Source organism: Lissotriton vulgaris, chromosome 8 (genome assembly GCF_964263255.1).
Source record: "Lissotriton vulgaris chromosome 8, aLisVul1.2, whole genome shotgun sequence".
Classification (NCBI taxonomy): Eukaryota; Metazoa; Chordata; class Amphibia; order Caudata; family Salamandridae; genus Lissotriton; species Lissotriton vulgaris.
In genome coordinates this window covers 571,947,492-571,963,090 of record NC_141696.1, presented here as the reverse complement: position 1 = coordinate 571,963,090, position 15,599 = coordinate 571,947,492, and the positions used below count along the sequence as shown (strand labels likewise).

The window sequence follows — 15,599 nt, the reverse complement described above, 5'->3', positions numbered from 1 at the left end:
TCACTGACGTGCACTTTCACACCTCTCATTTGTAGGTCCTGGAGAAATTCTACAGATCACTAGGACTTACTCAGCCTACCAAGGACACCTCAAGAATAAATCACCTAATAGCGGATGCCCTTAGGTAGTATTAACTTTCTTTGCACGCACTACACCACCATCCTTCACTGGATCCTTTCCTGCCCCCACACCTGCACGCATCAAATGGCTTTTTCTCTTTTTCTCTTTAAAAAGATCTCCGTCAAAGAGACCCTTTGGGGGCCCGTCAGACATTGCAGCGCCGGCCTGACGAGGAGCAAAAAAAGCCAGATGATGAAGCATGACATCCTTCTGGGTGTGTAAGGGCGAATAAGAGGCAAGACTTGGCCTTCCCCTTCGGGATTGGATCCTTGAAACTGGGGATATACATCTGCTTCTTTTCCTTTCCCTCACCACTTTTTCTTATCTCTTCTCTACTCCAATCTTTCTCTCCCTTTTCAATTTGGGTGACACACATGCACCCATTATCACGGAACAGTGTCCTCACTGATCTTGCTATTATTTGAGGAGCATGGACACTGGACCTCAACAAGCTCCTGGTCCTCCCTTTTTGTGGAATCAGGAGTGAAAAACAGCCTAATGATTGCCTGCCAGCCGTGCTGACGTTTGACCCTCTTTCTTCGAAAATCTGCCAGGGCATAAGAAAGCATTGGTCATTACTGTCAACAGCTGAGTATGAGATGCCACCACCTAGGCTGTGGAGAAGTGTGGCTCACTGGTTAGAGGAGGCAGACCCTGATGCAGAGGTCAGACCCGGGACCAGGGTTCAATTCCCAACGCAGCAGGGTCTTGAGCTCAAAATGTCCACGGACTCGATAATTCTCGCCTTGGTGCCTACTCGAATCATGGGTTCACACTCTGCAACTCTGGGCAATAGCTTGCTTAATCTCCACTACGGCCCTACTGCGATGGGATGCCTGGTCTTCACCTTGGGGATGCCCAGTAGGGGTTATCTTGCAGGGAAAGCCAGGACGGGTTCCCAAAGCAAGCGCTAAGAGACCTGTCGGTGATTTGGCGATATATAAATCGAAATTAACAAAACATAACATAACATAGGTTTGAGTTCAAGCGTGCACATAACCTGAAGGATAAACTAGTGCACACATGGCCTGTGCAGCACACTTCCTGGGCACTACCCATTTGGGGGGTGCTCAGTATATTATTTGACTAAAAAACGAACAGCGTGCATTTGCTGAGATGAAAAACGTGGTATTTAAATACATTCAGCAACTGCAATTCCGTTAATGTGAAATACAGATTGACCTGTCAGTTTGGGTTGCACTACATCGGTTTAACCTGCGGTAAAATTAAGGTCCGTGTGCAGGAACATTTGAGTACCAATAAATCTGGAAAGTTATCCACACGTTTGGTGCAATATTTTCGTGAATATCAACACCACCACAGAGCATTTAAATGGGTCATGTTGGAGAAAGTATTGGGCGAGACAGGCAGTTTTGATAAGATATTGGCCACAAAAGAAGCCCGTTGAATTTTTTCTGAAAAGGCAGACCAGTTTGGGTTGAACGATCAAATTGAGTGGAATAAAATCAGTAGCTTGTGTGATCAAGGAAGGAATAATCTTTCTTGATCAGGGCTATTTAGATACATGGTGTGCCTCCTTTGGTTCAGTGATATTGTACAGACAATTTTTGCACCAAAATGAGCTCAAAACAGCAATATGATCTGAGATTGTAATATTGCTGATATATGAATAAGAAAAGAGCGATGTTGCTGTTAGTTGAATAATAAGACACATTGATTAGAAGCAGATTTGTAAAAAATTCTGTTTTGAAAACTAAGGTAAAAAAAAGTGCCATTTTATGGTTACTTACAGTTTTATATATTCGAAGTCGAATGGAGTATGATCATGTACGATAGCTTCAATATGAGACGGGGGTAATATGGCACTATATTCCAGACATATCACAACATCATGACGAGAGTGATAGTGAGCCTATTGTAGTGAAATGATTGTATTGTAACTTTGGCAGGACACTGCCGGAAACATCTGTGAGATATGTATTCGCCCTTTAAAATTATCAACTTGTTTGTATTCCTAATAAAAAACTAAAAAACCTTTAAGGAATGCTCACAAAAAGATGAGTTGCCTGACGATATAAAGATGCATTGATACTGGAATGCTTAGGAGAAATCCACAATCTGAATTAATTTTCGGAATTCCAAAATGGTGCCTACATTAACTTCCTAATATGACATCACACACAGAGTTCAGTGATTGCGCACGTGACATGCCTCCTTCCTGTCGCGGTATTTTAAATAGCGAAACCTCTTCCACTTCCACACACCAGGATGAGATAATGTGCAACGGACTTATGGATGCGGTAAGAGGGGGTGTGCTGAGGAGCGTGTTATGACTGAAGGCATGTGTTAATTGACACACTGCGCGCTGATGAATGAAAGACTCAGGTCTGAATAGAAGGGGCTGATTCTGGTATCACTGGGCCAGTACAAGCACAAGAGGCCAGGAGTGATTAATCATACTGTGCATATTTATGCATTCAGAAGGACCAGGTTGGAACTTTACACATCCTGTCAACACTTGGAATTTGTCGTATTTTTATAGACAAATATATATGTTCAGGGGTCTTGGTTATAATAATCGAAGGCCTTCATCACTAATTTTTTATTTTGGGAGTGTGATGTATGAAGTAAAAAGGCATTGTTCCCACATTTTTAATAAATGATTAATGGGATATGTATGTTTCCACAGATAAATTTTTAAGCAAAGAAAGTGCTGTCTTCTAAGGGTCAGAGTGTAAGAGGTACGCACCCTTTGACATTGTGGGAGCTGGTACGTGGACCTGTGGCTTCCACTTGGTAAATATAGCGTTTCTAAGTACAGTATCTGGGGCCATGTCTCAGTCTGTTTTTGATAAATCAGTACCTGCTTTGAAGGAGGTTGCAAATGGTGTTTTTTAATCAAAACAATTTATGTTTATTTTTGTTTGTTTGTCAGTCACTCGATATTTACAGTCAGATGTCCAGTGAGGTGATTCCTGACCTCGAAGCCCTGACGAATTTGCTGTAAAGACATACAGGCAATGAAACCTGTTGGCCTACTTTGTATCGGTTTATAACATGCTGTGTTTTTAATATTGAGCGAGTTCACTGTTCGGATTAAAAAGGGTTAAACCATATATGTGAGTCTCAGCTCAATTTTACTGTCTTTTTGAGACATTGTCTCTTGTATTTCACTGGGTCTTTTCTTTCTCTTCCCAGTGATATATTTATCACCATTTACACCTTTCCACACCTTCTTTACTGAACACTATGTTTCATTCTACATGAGAAAGTTACTGATGATGATAAAAACGTGGGCAAGCTATTGAGAACATGCCAGTAGCTCCTCTAGTGTTGCACACATGAGGTACATTCTAATTTCTACACATATTTTCTTTGTGGTGCACATCCACTTAATTGTTGAGGGTATGTTTGTTGCAAGTGATCTGACTTACCGTCTTTTCTCCTTTTTCACAAAGTAATCAAAATAATGGGTATAAAGGATTGGATTAGACTGGGTAACTGATGAAACGGTTATTGGGTTGAGGTGGATACCCCCCTACACCAGTCCAACTTTAAGTAAAAGGACATTGCCCAGTCTAGCCATATTCTTGCTGTGTAAAACGTAGGGTTCAACAGCCTGTGGGTGGGGGACATCATAAGACACTCCAAGTTACTCTTTAACCCATGGAGTTAAAGGTTCCCAGGCCCTGACCTATCTACTTTTGAGGTAATTCCTGCTTTCTTTATTGCAAACAGAACCAACATGCAATGTGCTACTGCAAATCCAAGACGGTGAAGGTCAATGGCTACACTAAAGGTAGGCACTGTGCCCACATCAAGCCAAGAGATTGAGATCTGATGGGACAAAAGCAGGGTCCTTCAGCAACCATATAGGTCTACACAAAAACTATTCTGGCATACTTAGAAGGCCACAAAACATCTACATGTGCTTCAGACAGACCCGTTGTGTAGAATTTGACATGATGATGCAAACAGGAGGGGCACAGCCCCCACCCCTCATATTCTAATGAGCTCATAGGAGTCATATCTGCCCATTAAGATCAGCCTATTATTTACTCTAAGGGGGAATTTCACACTGCTGTACACATTTTCCTGGGCTGAGCACAGGTTGGGAAAAGCTGGAGAGTTAAGGCAAATGAGCTTCAGGCACAGAAAATGTAATTTATTTTAAATAACTATTAAATATAGCGATTTATTAATTTTTCTAGCTGGTCCCGTTCCCAAGAAAACAGTATTTGTATTTTAACTGTACTCTGATTTTCCACTTAGGACATCAAGGCCTGCCTCAGAAGGGACCTGCAAACTTTAATTTGCTACATATCCCACTTTTAAATACCATGCACCCTGCATTATGGGTTACACATTATAGATTACACGGGCTGCATAGGGGTGACTTACTAATATTTAAATGTGAGGTTTGTACCTGTCAAAAGGAGTATTTTAACATGTTGCACAGCCGATTTTACACGGCAGCAGTCATGCTACAGTGATAGGCCTGAAGTCATGATTTCCTCTGGCACACTAGTGAATGGAACAATAAGTGCTGCAGTCCACAGGTGACATTTAACTTTTCAAGTTTCTACACCATATACTATGTCCTTAAAGGAGAGCTTAATATGCCAATAAGGGATGAGACAATTTCTACATGTTTTATGGGTAACAGCACATACTCTGGACAGCACTGCCCCAGTGAACAGACTCTAAAAAACAGCATTAAAACTCAGGAAAAAATAAGAGGAACCACTCAAAAAATGGATATTCCCACAACTATCTTTCTATATCATTACATACCAAGTTGATAATGTTGATCATAGCACAGTAACAAAGAACAGTGTCTAGTTTATCACACGTATTTCAGTGCAGTCACAAATAAGCAGGGTATGTACGGCAACTGGCACTGACGGTTAAAACAAGAATGAATAATTTACCTCAAGCACGCAGAGAAGCTCTTCTACATACACTCGCTCAGTTTCAATGAGTTCCTTCATAACATGGCTGGAAAACACAAAATTAATTAATGCATATTTGATCAATTGCACGCCTACAATGTAAATTGCATAGGGCCATATGTGTTTTACTAGTGGGCCTATGACGTTCACATATCTTCAACTCGTCATACATAGAAAATACATGTATAACCTGAAGCTACACCCCACCCCCATCCCACCCAATCGTATAAACATCAGAGCTGGGCATAGGCTAGTGCAATAATGACATGAAAATTTGGCTGGTCAACAAACTGTTAACACAGGCTTAGCTGCGCACAACACTTGTGAATTCTATTGATCAAACAATGTTTTGAACATGAAACACATATTTTTATTCATATGTATTTTGAGAGTGGTAGCTTGAAGCTCATTGGGGTATAGGATGACGGAATGATCCAATGGGGTGCGACGTTAGAGTAGTTTAACCGGGACTTTGAGTCGGTTTCACGAACGCGGGTGATTTCGTATGTTGAAGAACTACCCTGTGGATTGTTAATGAGCCACGCTCTTCTTGGGAAAAAAACGGTAAGAATGTTTGGAGTGAGAGGATATCCGTTTTGTTTAAAGGGTTATTGTTGAGTTGAACGGTTGATTAAGTAGTCTATCTCTTGTCACGGACAGGAATGGAAAAACGATTGCGCATTTGAACAAGAGAGGGTCTACACATCGCATGTACCTAAAGTTGATGCAGGTAGGCATTGCTATAATGCTGGTACTTATTGTAGTCAGAGTCTTTTTTCACTGTTTGGGGCAATAGCCTGATTTATTGATGCATTGTTTTTTAAGAGTTGGCTTGGACCTAGAAGAGCAGCTTATAAGAAACATTTACTCATGTGTAAATGTAAGTAGTTTTCTAAGCCTTCCTTTTTTTTTTGGGGATAAGGTGTATTTTTTCGTTTATGCACTTATGGTGTGGTTTCTTTCCTTTTGGTGGAGGAAAATGTAAGAAATTTCATGAACCAGATGATACATATGTAAATAAACTGATGTGCCTGTATATGTTATTTTCCAGCATTGCCCCTGACGAAGGGACCCTACTTTTGTCCCGAAATGCATTGGGCGAACTACGATGCACACAAGAGAATTTAACATTTTTTATGTATATAAACACTTGTATTTTGTTTTACAAATGGAGAATTATAATGTACTGAATGTCATGTTGAAAAAGTTTGACTGATTGTCAAAATACATATGAATAAAAATATGTGTTTCATGTTCAAAACATTGTTTGATCAATAGAATTCACAAGTGTTGTGCGCAGCTAAGCCTGTGTTAACAGTTTGTTGACCAGCCAAATTTTCATGTTATTTTGTAGAGTATTTGGGTATACTCCATTAGTCGCAGCACACAGATCATAATATTAGGTTTAGGTTAACTTTAATTAATTCCTTGAGTAAAAGGTGTGCTCGGTGCACAACAGTTCAGATAGTGCAATAATGAGACATTAACAAAAGTCACGTATCCATAAAGCCAGTGTATGTATCTGATCATTTCAGTATACAAAAGACCTACTTAGGCAGTAATAAGTCTACATACAGACAAGTCTTTTTGTTTATATATAGGCTTCAAAAACAAACTTTCACAACTTTTTCATTAATGAGCACTTCTGCAACATTTCAACATATGCGCATGTGGTAAATTGAGTCATTTTAGTTCTGATAATAAGAAAGACTCAAGTTACACTCACTTTATTCAGCTGAATTTGCTTTTTTTACACATACTACTTAGAACTACAGGAAATATCTCAGAAAACTGACTATATAAATATAGTTTCACCCATCTAGCATATTAGACTTTTACACAACAGCACAATACTTATCCATTTCCTTCACAATTACAAAAAGACTCAGAGAGAAGCTTTAATGGGTCTGAAGATGGCTCTGTGAAAGGACAGCAGCTTCAAGCAATTCATCATTAATTTTAAGCAGAGTCATTGATCAATATGACATTTTGCATTGGTAGTATAGCTCTGCGCCTTCAGTGAAAGAGTATTGTTATAAGGAAGATGCCAATAAGGGATTTGTTTAGAAGTACTGATTTGCTGCAGTGAGAAACAGCCTTTATTATTAAGACTTGAAGAGCGATTGAATCAGATACTGTTCTACTTGGATTATTCGATAAGTCAACACTCTACGGAAGCTACCACACTAGCCCCATAGAGATTTATGAAGTTACGTTGATTAATCTAGTTTTGTTCACCGAATGAATCAGGGAAGAACAATGGAAAGCAACACGAACAGATATTTTTCATGGAAAAAATTATTTATATTTTGTATTCAAATGTAAGGGTACATAATCAAAAATCAGAAATGATTGCATACAAATCTTAGGTACATGGAAACAGCAAAACAATCCATTTGTACAAAAGAAACAATCCAGTCTTAAGGCAAATATATATAAAATTGACTTCTTTTAAAGTAAAATAGAAAGTCAAGAAGTAGAATGAAGACTTGGATAGATGTGTCGACGTTTCGGTCTCACTGGTAGTATCCAAAGACCATCATCAGGATAAAAAGTTTTATGCAATATAGATGTACCTTATAGTGAGTATAGGAAAAGCCTATAAATGTTGATGGCTGCAACTCAGCCTGGTGAAAAGTATTCACTGTCAGTGGGTCATAGCCTTAGGTGAACCCCAGATCACGCCTGTAGTATAATTCAAAATAGGCAATGTTCCTGTACTGAGTCTCAGGATTGAATAGTTCAAAAGCAGTGAAATGCCGGCGAAGGTTCCGTATACATTCGAAAGCGTCGGAGTGAAACTGAAAGAGGGCAGCTGTGCACTCCAAAATATTATTCACCCTATGTGCAGCCATCCTGATCCCACTGGACCGTGTTTAAACTCCCTGCTGGCTGAAGCCGATGACAAGCATGTATGGAAAGTCCGGCACCACGTTCGAGGTGTTCGTAACTGATCTAGAAGAATGGTCGGCAACCATGCTGTATTTAAGAAATATTTAAGGGGTAGGGTTCTCCCAGGTAAGTTATTCCCGAGGTGGAGTCAGAGGCGCCTGCTTCTAACATCACCACTCTAGAGGTTTAACAAGTGCATCAAGACTTGAGGGAAAAAACCCAAAGCGGACACTCAACTGTTTCTGTGAAATCTTTGTTACGTCAATAGATTTAGTCAATGAACAGGTAAGTCAGATACTTCTGTTTATTTGTTGCAAACTTCTGTGCATGGCATAAACATTTTCATCATAGTAGCAGCCGACATGTATTTCGCCCGCAGGACTTTTTCAGCAATATCCAACTACCAAACTAGTGGACCATGACCACAGGCAACTCTGCCCTGCTTTATAGATCCTAGATACTGCTTAGCATGTGGCCAATCAGCTGACTGCTAACCTGTAGCTGAAGTTCTGCAGTGAGCCACACACGTCACTGGCTCCTATGTAGCCTGGCCAGTGTCACCGTTTTCACAAGCTGCGCCGCAACATTCTCACTCTGCCGCCCAGCTAGGTATGGGCCTCAGCCTCTTGCCCCTCAACCACTATCCGATGCTGCTTGTCGCAGCGGCTGTCAAGCACATGAGTTAGTTTGTTGACTCATTACAGCTCATCTGGGTCGCTGACTGCGGGGCTGGGCTGCAGGTAGCGGAGCGCCCACCCGGGCTTTGAGTTAATTTTTATTAGGGTTGACTTGTTTTAAATACACTGAGCGCCCTGGCTGCCAGCTGTGAGTGGCAGTTTTGAGTTGTCTCACCATATAGTAGTGGAGAGGGTTGCTCAAAAGAATGTGTACTTTGAAATCTCTGAACTGTATTTTATGTAGATAGCTCATGGGTTATTGCTTTTGCCACAGAGATCCTTATGTTACTTGTGGTTCAGCCGCACCTGCGGCTGAGGTGGGGGAGGTGGAGGGGCTGCTGTGCTTAGACATACATTATGGGTGTAAAAGCTCCTGCTGGAGAGTTACTTGTGAGTCCAGCAGTTTTCACACAACAATAAAAACATTAGAGTTAACTGATGATTAATGTTCCTACTGGAGAGAGATCAGAATTTTGTCTAGTAGAAGTTTTGACTCATCATAAAGTAGCACAGAGTGTTACAATACATGCTGCAAAGATCAGTTGCTTTGCACCAATTTCGAGATCTTCGTAGGTTCTCATTGCTCAAATGGGTGTCATTTCTTATATGTGTCTTTTTCTATGGACTGCATTGCTTGATTTGGCTCGCAAGAGTGCGGGAGAAGCGGTAGGAGGAAGGTACTTCATCAGCGTTACGCGCAGAAGGGAAACAGGAACCCCCGGCCTTTATGTTTTTTGGGTGAAACAGAGAGCTAGGTGATTGTAAAAGTACAATTATCATGGAAGGGGGAAATATACATGCTTACAACTTAAGAACAAAAGGCGGGAACCATATGTTCACTTTTTCCTTATTGCATTAGCAACTGATTATGCCTGAGACTGAGTGACAGTATAATCTCCTAGTTGCACTTGCTATGCTATAAAATGCGCTTTTTAGGCTAGCGTTTGGTCATGAATGATTAAATCAATTAGATCATTTTCTGAGCATCTGCAGTGCCTGCCTGCCCTCAGTTACTGAGAACTGCAGTCACGTAATCTGTCTCCGATTAGTGCCCTTCGTTTTCTGGTGCTTGCAGCAGTTTTAAGATCTTCTTAGAGTTTCTTGTTGCTCAAATGGGTATAATGTCTGATATATATATATATATATATATATGGAGTGATAAATGGCTTTTGCCATTTTACAGCTCGGCAAGGACAACACTGTGCTAGTTCTATGCTTAAAGACTTTGCTGTAGAAATGGAAAAAGACTTTGTCCTTTTCTATCTCGGCGTGGATAGCACTGTGCTAATCCTATGCTTAAAGACTTTGATAGAAAAACAGACATTTGAGGTGAGCAGATTTAGAGTGTCGCTGGTGTTGAGAGTGCTCTAACAGGAGCTGCTTTCCACCTAAACTTGAGAACTACCCAGAGTTCTCTCCTTCTTTTTTGCATAATGTATGCGTCACTCTATGACTGAAAGGGTTTTGTTTTGAGATATATATATATATATATATATATATATATATATATATATATATATATATATATATATATTAATTACCTACTGGCGGTCGCCAGTAGGTAGTTATAGTTAGGATTATTTTCAATAGGGAAATCGCAACATTCTATTGGGAATAACTTTGGCGCCGGTTGAGGAATCTGCCTGAAAATGTCCTCAAAATTGCCTCGCGGCGCTCCGGTTCTTCCCTTGAAGTTTGGGGGGGGATTCGTCAAGGGGGGGGGGCCCGAGATAAAAGGGGGGTCCCAAAACGTGTTTTCCCCATGTTAATTTCCGTAGGGCGGTCGACCTCACTTTTAGCTCGAACGGCTGAATGGATTTCCACCAAACTTGGCAAAATTGTAGGGACTGGTAGCCCGATGTGCCTTTGCTATGTCTCAAGATATGTGCTCCAGTGGATTTTGAGTAATTTAGGTTAAAAAAATATATATATCTATAAGCGCGCCCCAGTACGCGCACCGGGCGCGCTACGCGAGTTCGCGAGCGGAGAGCTGATTGGCTCTCGGGTGTCTGTCAACATTCCAAACAGTCCGGAGCAGCCGCCATCTTGTGTCTCGGTAGGATCGAGACACAAGAGGTGGCAAAAACAAAGGGGGAAATGACCAAAAGGGGGCAGGGTAGACCCCCCCCCCCTGACCCCCTAGGTTTGATATGGGGGCCATAAAAGGGCCCCGCGGGGCAAAAAAAAATGTATTTTTGTTTCGATTTTCGCGGGGGGGGAGCGCCCGGTACGCGCACCGGAGAGCGTACGGGGGAACGTAGCATGGGGAAAACCCAGTTCATTCACTGCGTCACCTCTACGACCCTTTCTTGCGTCAATTCGTCTCTTTTGCATACATTACACCTGATGTAGGTATAATGTGGCGCAGAGGTTTACAAAGTGACGCATCTACCTAGATGCGTCACTTTGTAAATATGACTGAATTAGGTGCATTTTTTACAGCACTGGTGCGTCACAAAAAGTGACGCACCGGTGGCGTAAAAGTGACGCATGGCCTCATAAATGATGCCTTCAGTCTTCTAGTCATGCGTCATATTAAATATATGACGTATTATGTCGCAAGTACTTACAGATACGTCAGTATTTCAGACGTATCTGTAAGCGCAAAAGTGATGCATTGCTGGAGTGTGTCACAAAAATTATGCAACTCCAGCAATGCATCCTTTCACATGGGGCCTTGCCCATGTGAAAGGGCCTGCATCAGTCTTACGCCTGCTGTGAAACAGGCGCAAGATTTGGACACAACAGCGTCATAAAAGTGACGCAGTGATATCTCATAGATTTCACTGTGTCACCTCTACGACCCTTTCTTGCGTCAATACGTCCCTTTTGCATACATTAAACCTGACGTAGGTATAATGTGGCGCAGGGGTTTACAAAGTGACGCATCTACCTAGATGAGTCACTTTGTAAATATGACTGAATAAGGTGCATTTTTTACAGCACTAGTGCGTCACAAAAAGTGGCGCACCGGTGGCATAAAAGTGACGCATGGCCTCATAAATGAGGCCTTCAGTCTTCTAGTCATGCGTCATATTAAATATATGACGTATTATGTCGCAAGTACTTACAGATACGTCAGTATTTCAGACGTATCTGTAAGCGCAAAAGTGATGCATTGCTGGAGTGTGTCACAAAAATGGTGCAACTCCAGCAATGCATCTTTTCTTACCCTTCCACACCCCCGTTCCTTTTCTACATTTTTTCACTCTCCTTCTCCTTACTTTCCTTCCCAAAACTCACCTTCTTTCAGTCCCCCTACTTCACTTCCTTTCTCCTCTCATACCTTTGTTCTTTCTTACACATTTTCCTTTCCTTTATCAATGCACTCCACTTCACTTACTCTTTTTAATTTTTTTAAGAATATAGCTCTTTGATGAGAATTGGAGGTAGTTCTGAAAAGAACTTTTTTTTTCTTTTTTCTTTTTTTAGAACAAAAACAGGGAATGGAAACTGCTCAACAGGAGCAAAAAAAAACAAATTAGGGCTGGGAACGGCAGCGATTGTTCTCCAATGCTCGAACCATGAGCAGAACACTTTGCTCCCCATAGCAAAGTAGCTGATCACAGTCTCTGCATTTAAGGACGCCTTTGTTAAATCCAGGCTGAATGTTCGGAACCAGCTCTTGTGAACTCCCCCTCACCGATGTTGTTGGTCCTCCGGTTGATGTAAAGGCCCCATCACTGGGAACCTCTTGTGCCAGAGCCCTGACACTTTCCCAAGCAAAATTCTGGGGGTGCCTCCTCTCCACATGGCGAATCATTGTGGAGTTCCCAAAAGAATATTTTTTAGTGGGGTCACCCCGTGACAGGACTGTGTGACAGATCCTGCACTCCACTTTTGGAGCATTTACCTTCTTCTGGTCATCAGGTATGGAAAAAAATTTCCAGATGAAATGTTCTTTGACTTTTGGCTGAGGAGGCTCTTCATCGATGAATTCATTGGAGTCATCTTCACTGCTGGATGGTCTGGCAGCCATGATAATCCAAGATATCCAACAAAGAACCGAGAGCAAAAAGGCAGGTCTTTCAGTCACAAAAGTGAAAGAAGAAGTGAAGGAAATGGGTGTGGATTTCATTCTTTGTTAAAAAAAACTGTTAGCAACCAATGAAAAGTGTTATTTTAAGGTCACATGACTTGACGCGCTTACGCTGCGTGCACCGAAGCGCTTCGGGGGGCGCTAACGCTGAGCAAACGTAGGCGCTTCCGGCGGCGCATACGCGGCGCGAACGAAGGCGCTTCCGGGTGCGCTTACACAGCGCGCCTAAGTGACGTTTTGATAGTTTCACGGAAATGCAAAATCATTTTCATTTCCTTATTCAAAAATACTGCTTTTATATGTATGGTACTAAATGTCTTGCGTTATTATTCACTTTTCATTCATATTTTTTTACACGAACGCAAGTAGCGCTCTGGATGCGCTTTCCGGAGAGCTTACCGGTGCGCGCACTCAGAGCGCCCCAGGAAAAAATGATTAAAAAAAAAAGCATTTTAAAAATATTATTATTAAAAAATAATAATAATTAATACTTACACAAAACAGCAAATAAAAAAAAATCATAGGTTACAAACTCGATATAGAAAGAAATTAGCTTTTAAAAAACCTTTGAAATTCAGTAAAAAAAACAGAGGCTTCACAATCGTTATAGTAAGGAATTAGCATTTAAAAAACCTTTTAAATTAACTGAAAGAACCATAGGTCTCACACCAGTTATAGTTAGGAATTAGCATTTAAAAAACCTATTAAATTCACTGAAAAAAACATAGGTTTCACACCAGTTATAGTTAGCTGGAAATTTTACTGACATAAAACCATTGAAATTCCCACGTTATAGTTAGTTGGACTCACTATAACTTGCGCGCCTGCAATGCACTGCTGATGACATCTCATATTACATCACTCATGACATGGTCAGTGACATCACTCATGACATCACTGATGACACCATACTTGTGACAGAGTGCCAGACCTCCTTTCAGTGTAATGTAATCCTTGAAACACATATTCAAAAATAGAAACTAAAATTTTCAAAAAAATGGAGATACCCATACCAGTTACAACAACCAATTCAGTAATTCAACCAACTATATACACATCCACTCATTCACCAACAGTTCTATATAGTCACTCATACATATACTCACTCATCATATGTAGTGATACACCTATACATCCTGTTACACCGACAGTCATCCAAAAGTTACTCGCACACATACTCACACATGCAAATAAACTATTGAACATCCATTTATTTGCATATAGAGCTATACACCCACTACCACCTTACTTCTAAGGAAACTTACACATACTTACTCTCTAGAACAATCACTTATAGAAAGACATACTTATTTAAACAGGAACTCTTACAATTTCTCACTCTCACATATACTCACTTATATACATCAATACTCACATATACTAGATTAAAACAAATGTAGTTACTGATAAAGACACTAGTGAGACAGCCATTCACTCACTAACACACACATATACACACTCATCCACCCATACAGTCCTGCACATATGCTGTCTTCAAAACACATACAGTGAGTCAGTCATTGATGCATCTATGTGCTAAGTAATACCCACACCAAACCATACAGACACTCATACTGATACTAATAAAAACATCTAATAACCCATATACACACACATGTAGCTACTCACCAACCTATGCAGCCACTTATACACAAAGTGAAACACTGATACATATATTTAAATGTTTAAACATTACTCTCTAATATATGTATTCACTATGATACACTTAATAAGCCATTTAACCAATCAATTTTTTTTTAAAAAAACATCCATTTAGACACTTAAACATTTATTCTTACATCGACCTTTTTCATATACATATAGAAAACATATTTATTTTTCAGAAAGACACACATTCACTGGATGGTGTCATCAGTGATGTCATGAGTGATGTCACTGACCATGTCATGAGTGATGTAATATGTGACGTCATCAGCAGTGCATTGCAGGCGCGCAAGTTATAGTGAGTCCAACTAACTATAACGTGGGAATTTCAATGGTTTTATGTCAGTAAAATTTCCAGCTAACTATAACTGGTGTGAAACCTGTGGTTTTTTCAGTGAATATAACTATATATATATATATATATATATATATATATATATATATATATATATATATATATATATATTCCAACACAAAAGTTTGGCTCAATGAGGAGACGCCACAAAACTAGGAAGCTTGCACCTTTTAATTGCGGAAAACAGCTCAGCAGGAAGTCAGTCTCTCTTAAAAGTTCAACAGCCCAACGCGTTTCAAGCACTCCTGTGCTCTTGTTCACGGGCGAAGCTCAGCATACGGCATTGAATATAAAGCGCAAGTCCCGCCCCAGTGGGTGTTGCCTCCAGGGACGCTGGTACTTGCAGTTCCTTTAAATAGTGTAACCCCAGTGGGTGCCGTGATGGACTCCTTAGTTTAATTAAAATTCATTCCCAAGTGGGTTTAAGCAGATTGTGGCACATATGCTGCGCTGTCATGAAATCTTCCGACAATCCAGCCCTCCTGTTCCTTCGTGATTGAAATTCAGTCACAGGTCCACATCACTCATGGCAGGGCGTCTCCGCGACCTGAGCCCGGCCGCTCAACATTCCAACACAAAAGTTTATATTATAGATATGTTTCCGTTGTCTTCATTGCTTGAGTTTGCGCATGAGAAAGTGTCCCTCATAGTCGTTGAAATGTCACTCATAATTACACAGAAATTATGAAAATGTTACACATAGCAAATCTAAAACCATGGCAGCAATGACTGCCTCAGTACAAAACATTTTCAGACAGGTGCAGGTGAAACTGACAAAGTAAATACAGGACTTTAACGAATTGCAAACACTTGCATAATGACGCTTCATGTTTTAAGTGAAACACATCCTAGAGAACTCACTTAGTGAACACTCAATGCACGAAATCAGAAAACAAGAAGTCCTGTCATAAGAAAGAGGCAGAAGACTAATCCAAAAT

At 40.6% G+C, this 15,599-nt stretch overlaps 1 protein-coding gene across 18 annotated transcripts in view; it reads right to left on the bottom strand.

Moving 5' to 3' along the window:
* MCF2L (MCF.2 cell line derived transforming sequence like) overlaps positions 1 to 15,599 on the bottom strand; it is a 1,277,242-nt gene that overhangs the window by 166,451 nt on the left and 1,095,192 nt on the right. For all 18 annotated transcript variants that reach the window (XM_086934397.1, XM_086934395.1, XM_086934398.1 and 15 more), the window contains one exon: positions 5,013 to 5,079. In XM_086934397.1, the coding sequence (XP_086790523.1) occupies positions 5,013 to 5,079 (67 nt within the window). The remainder of the gene's footprint in view (positions 1 to 5,012; positions 5,080 to 15,599) is intronic.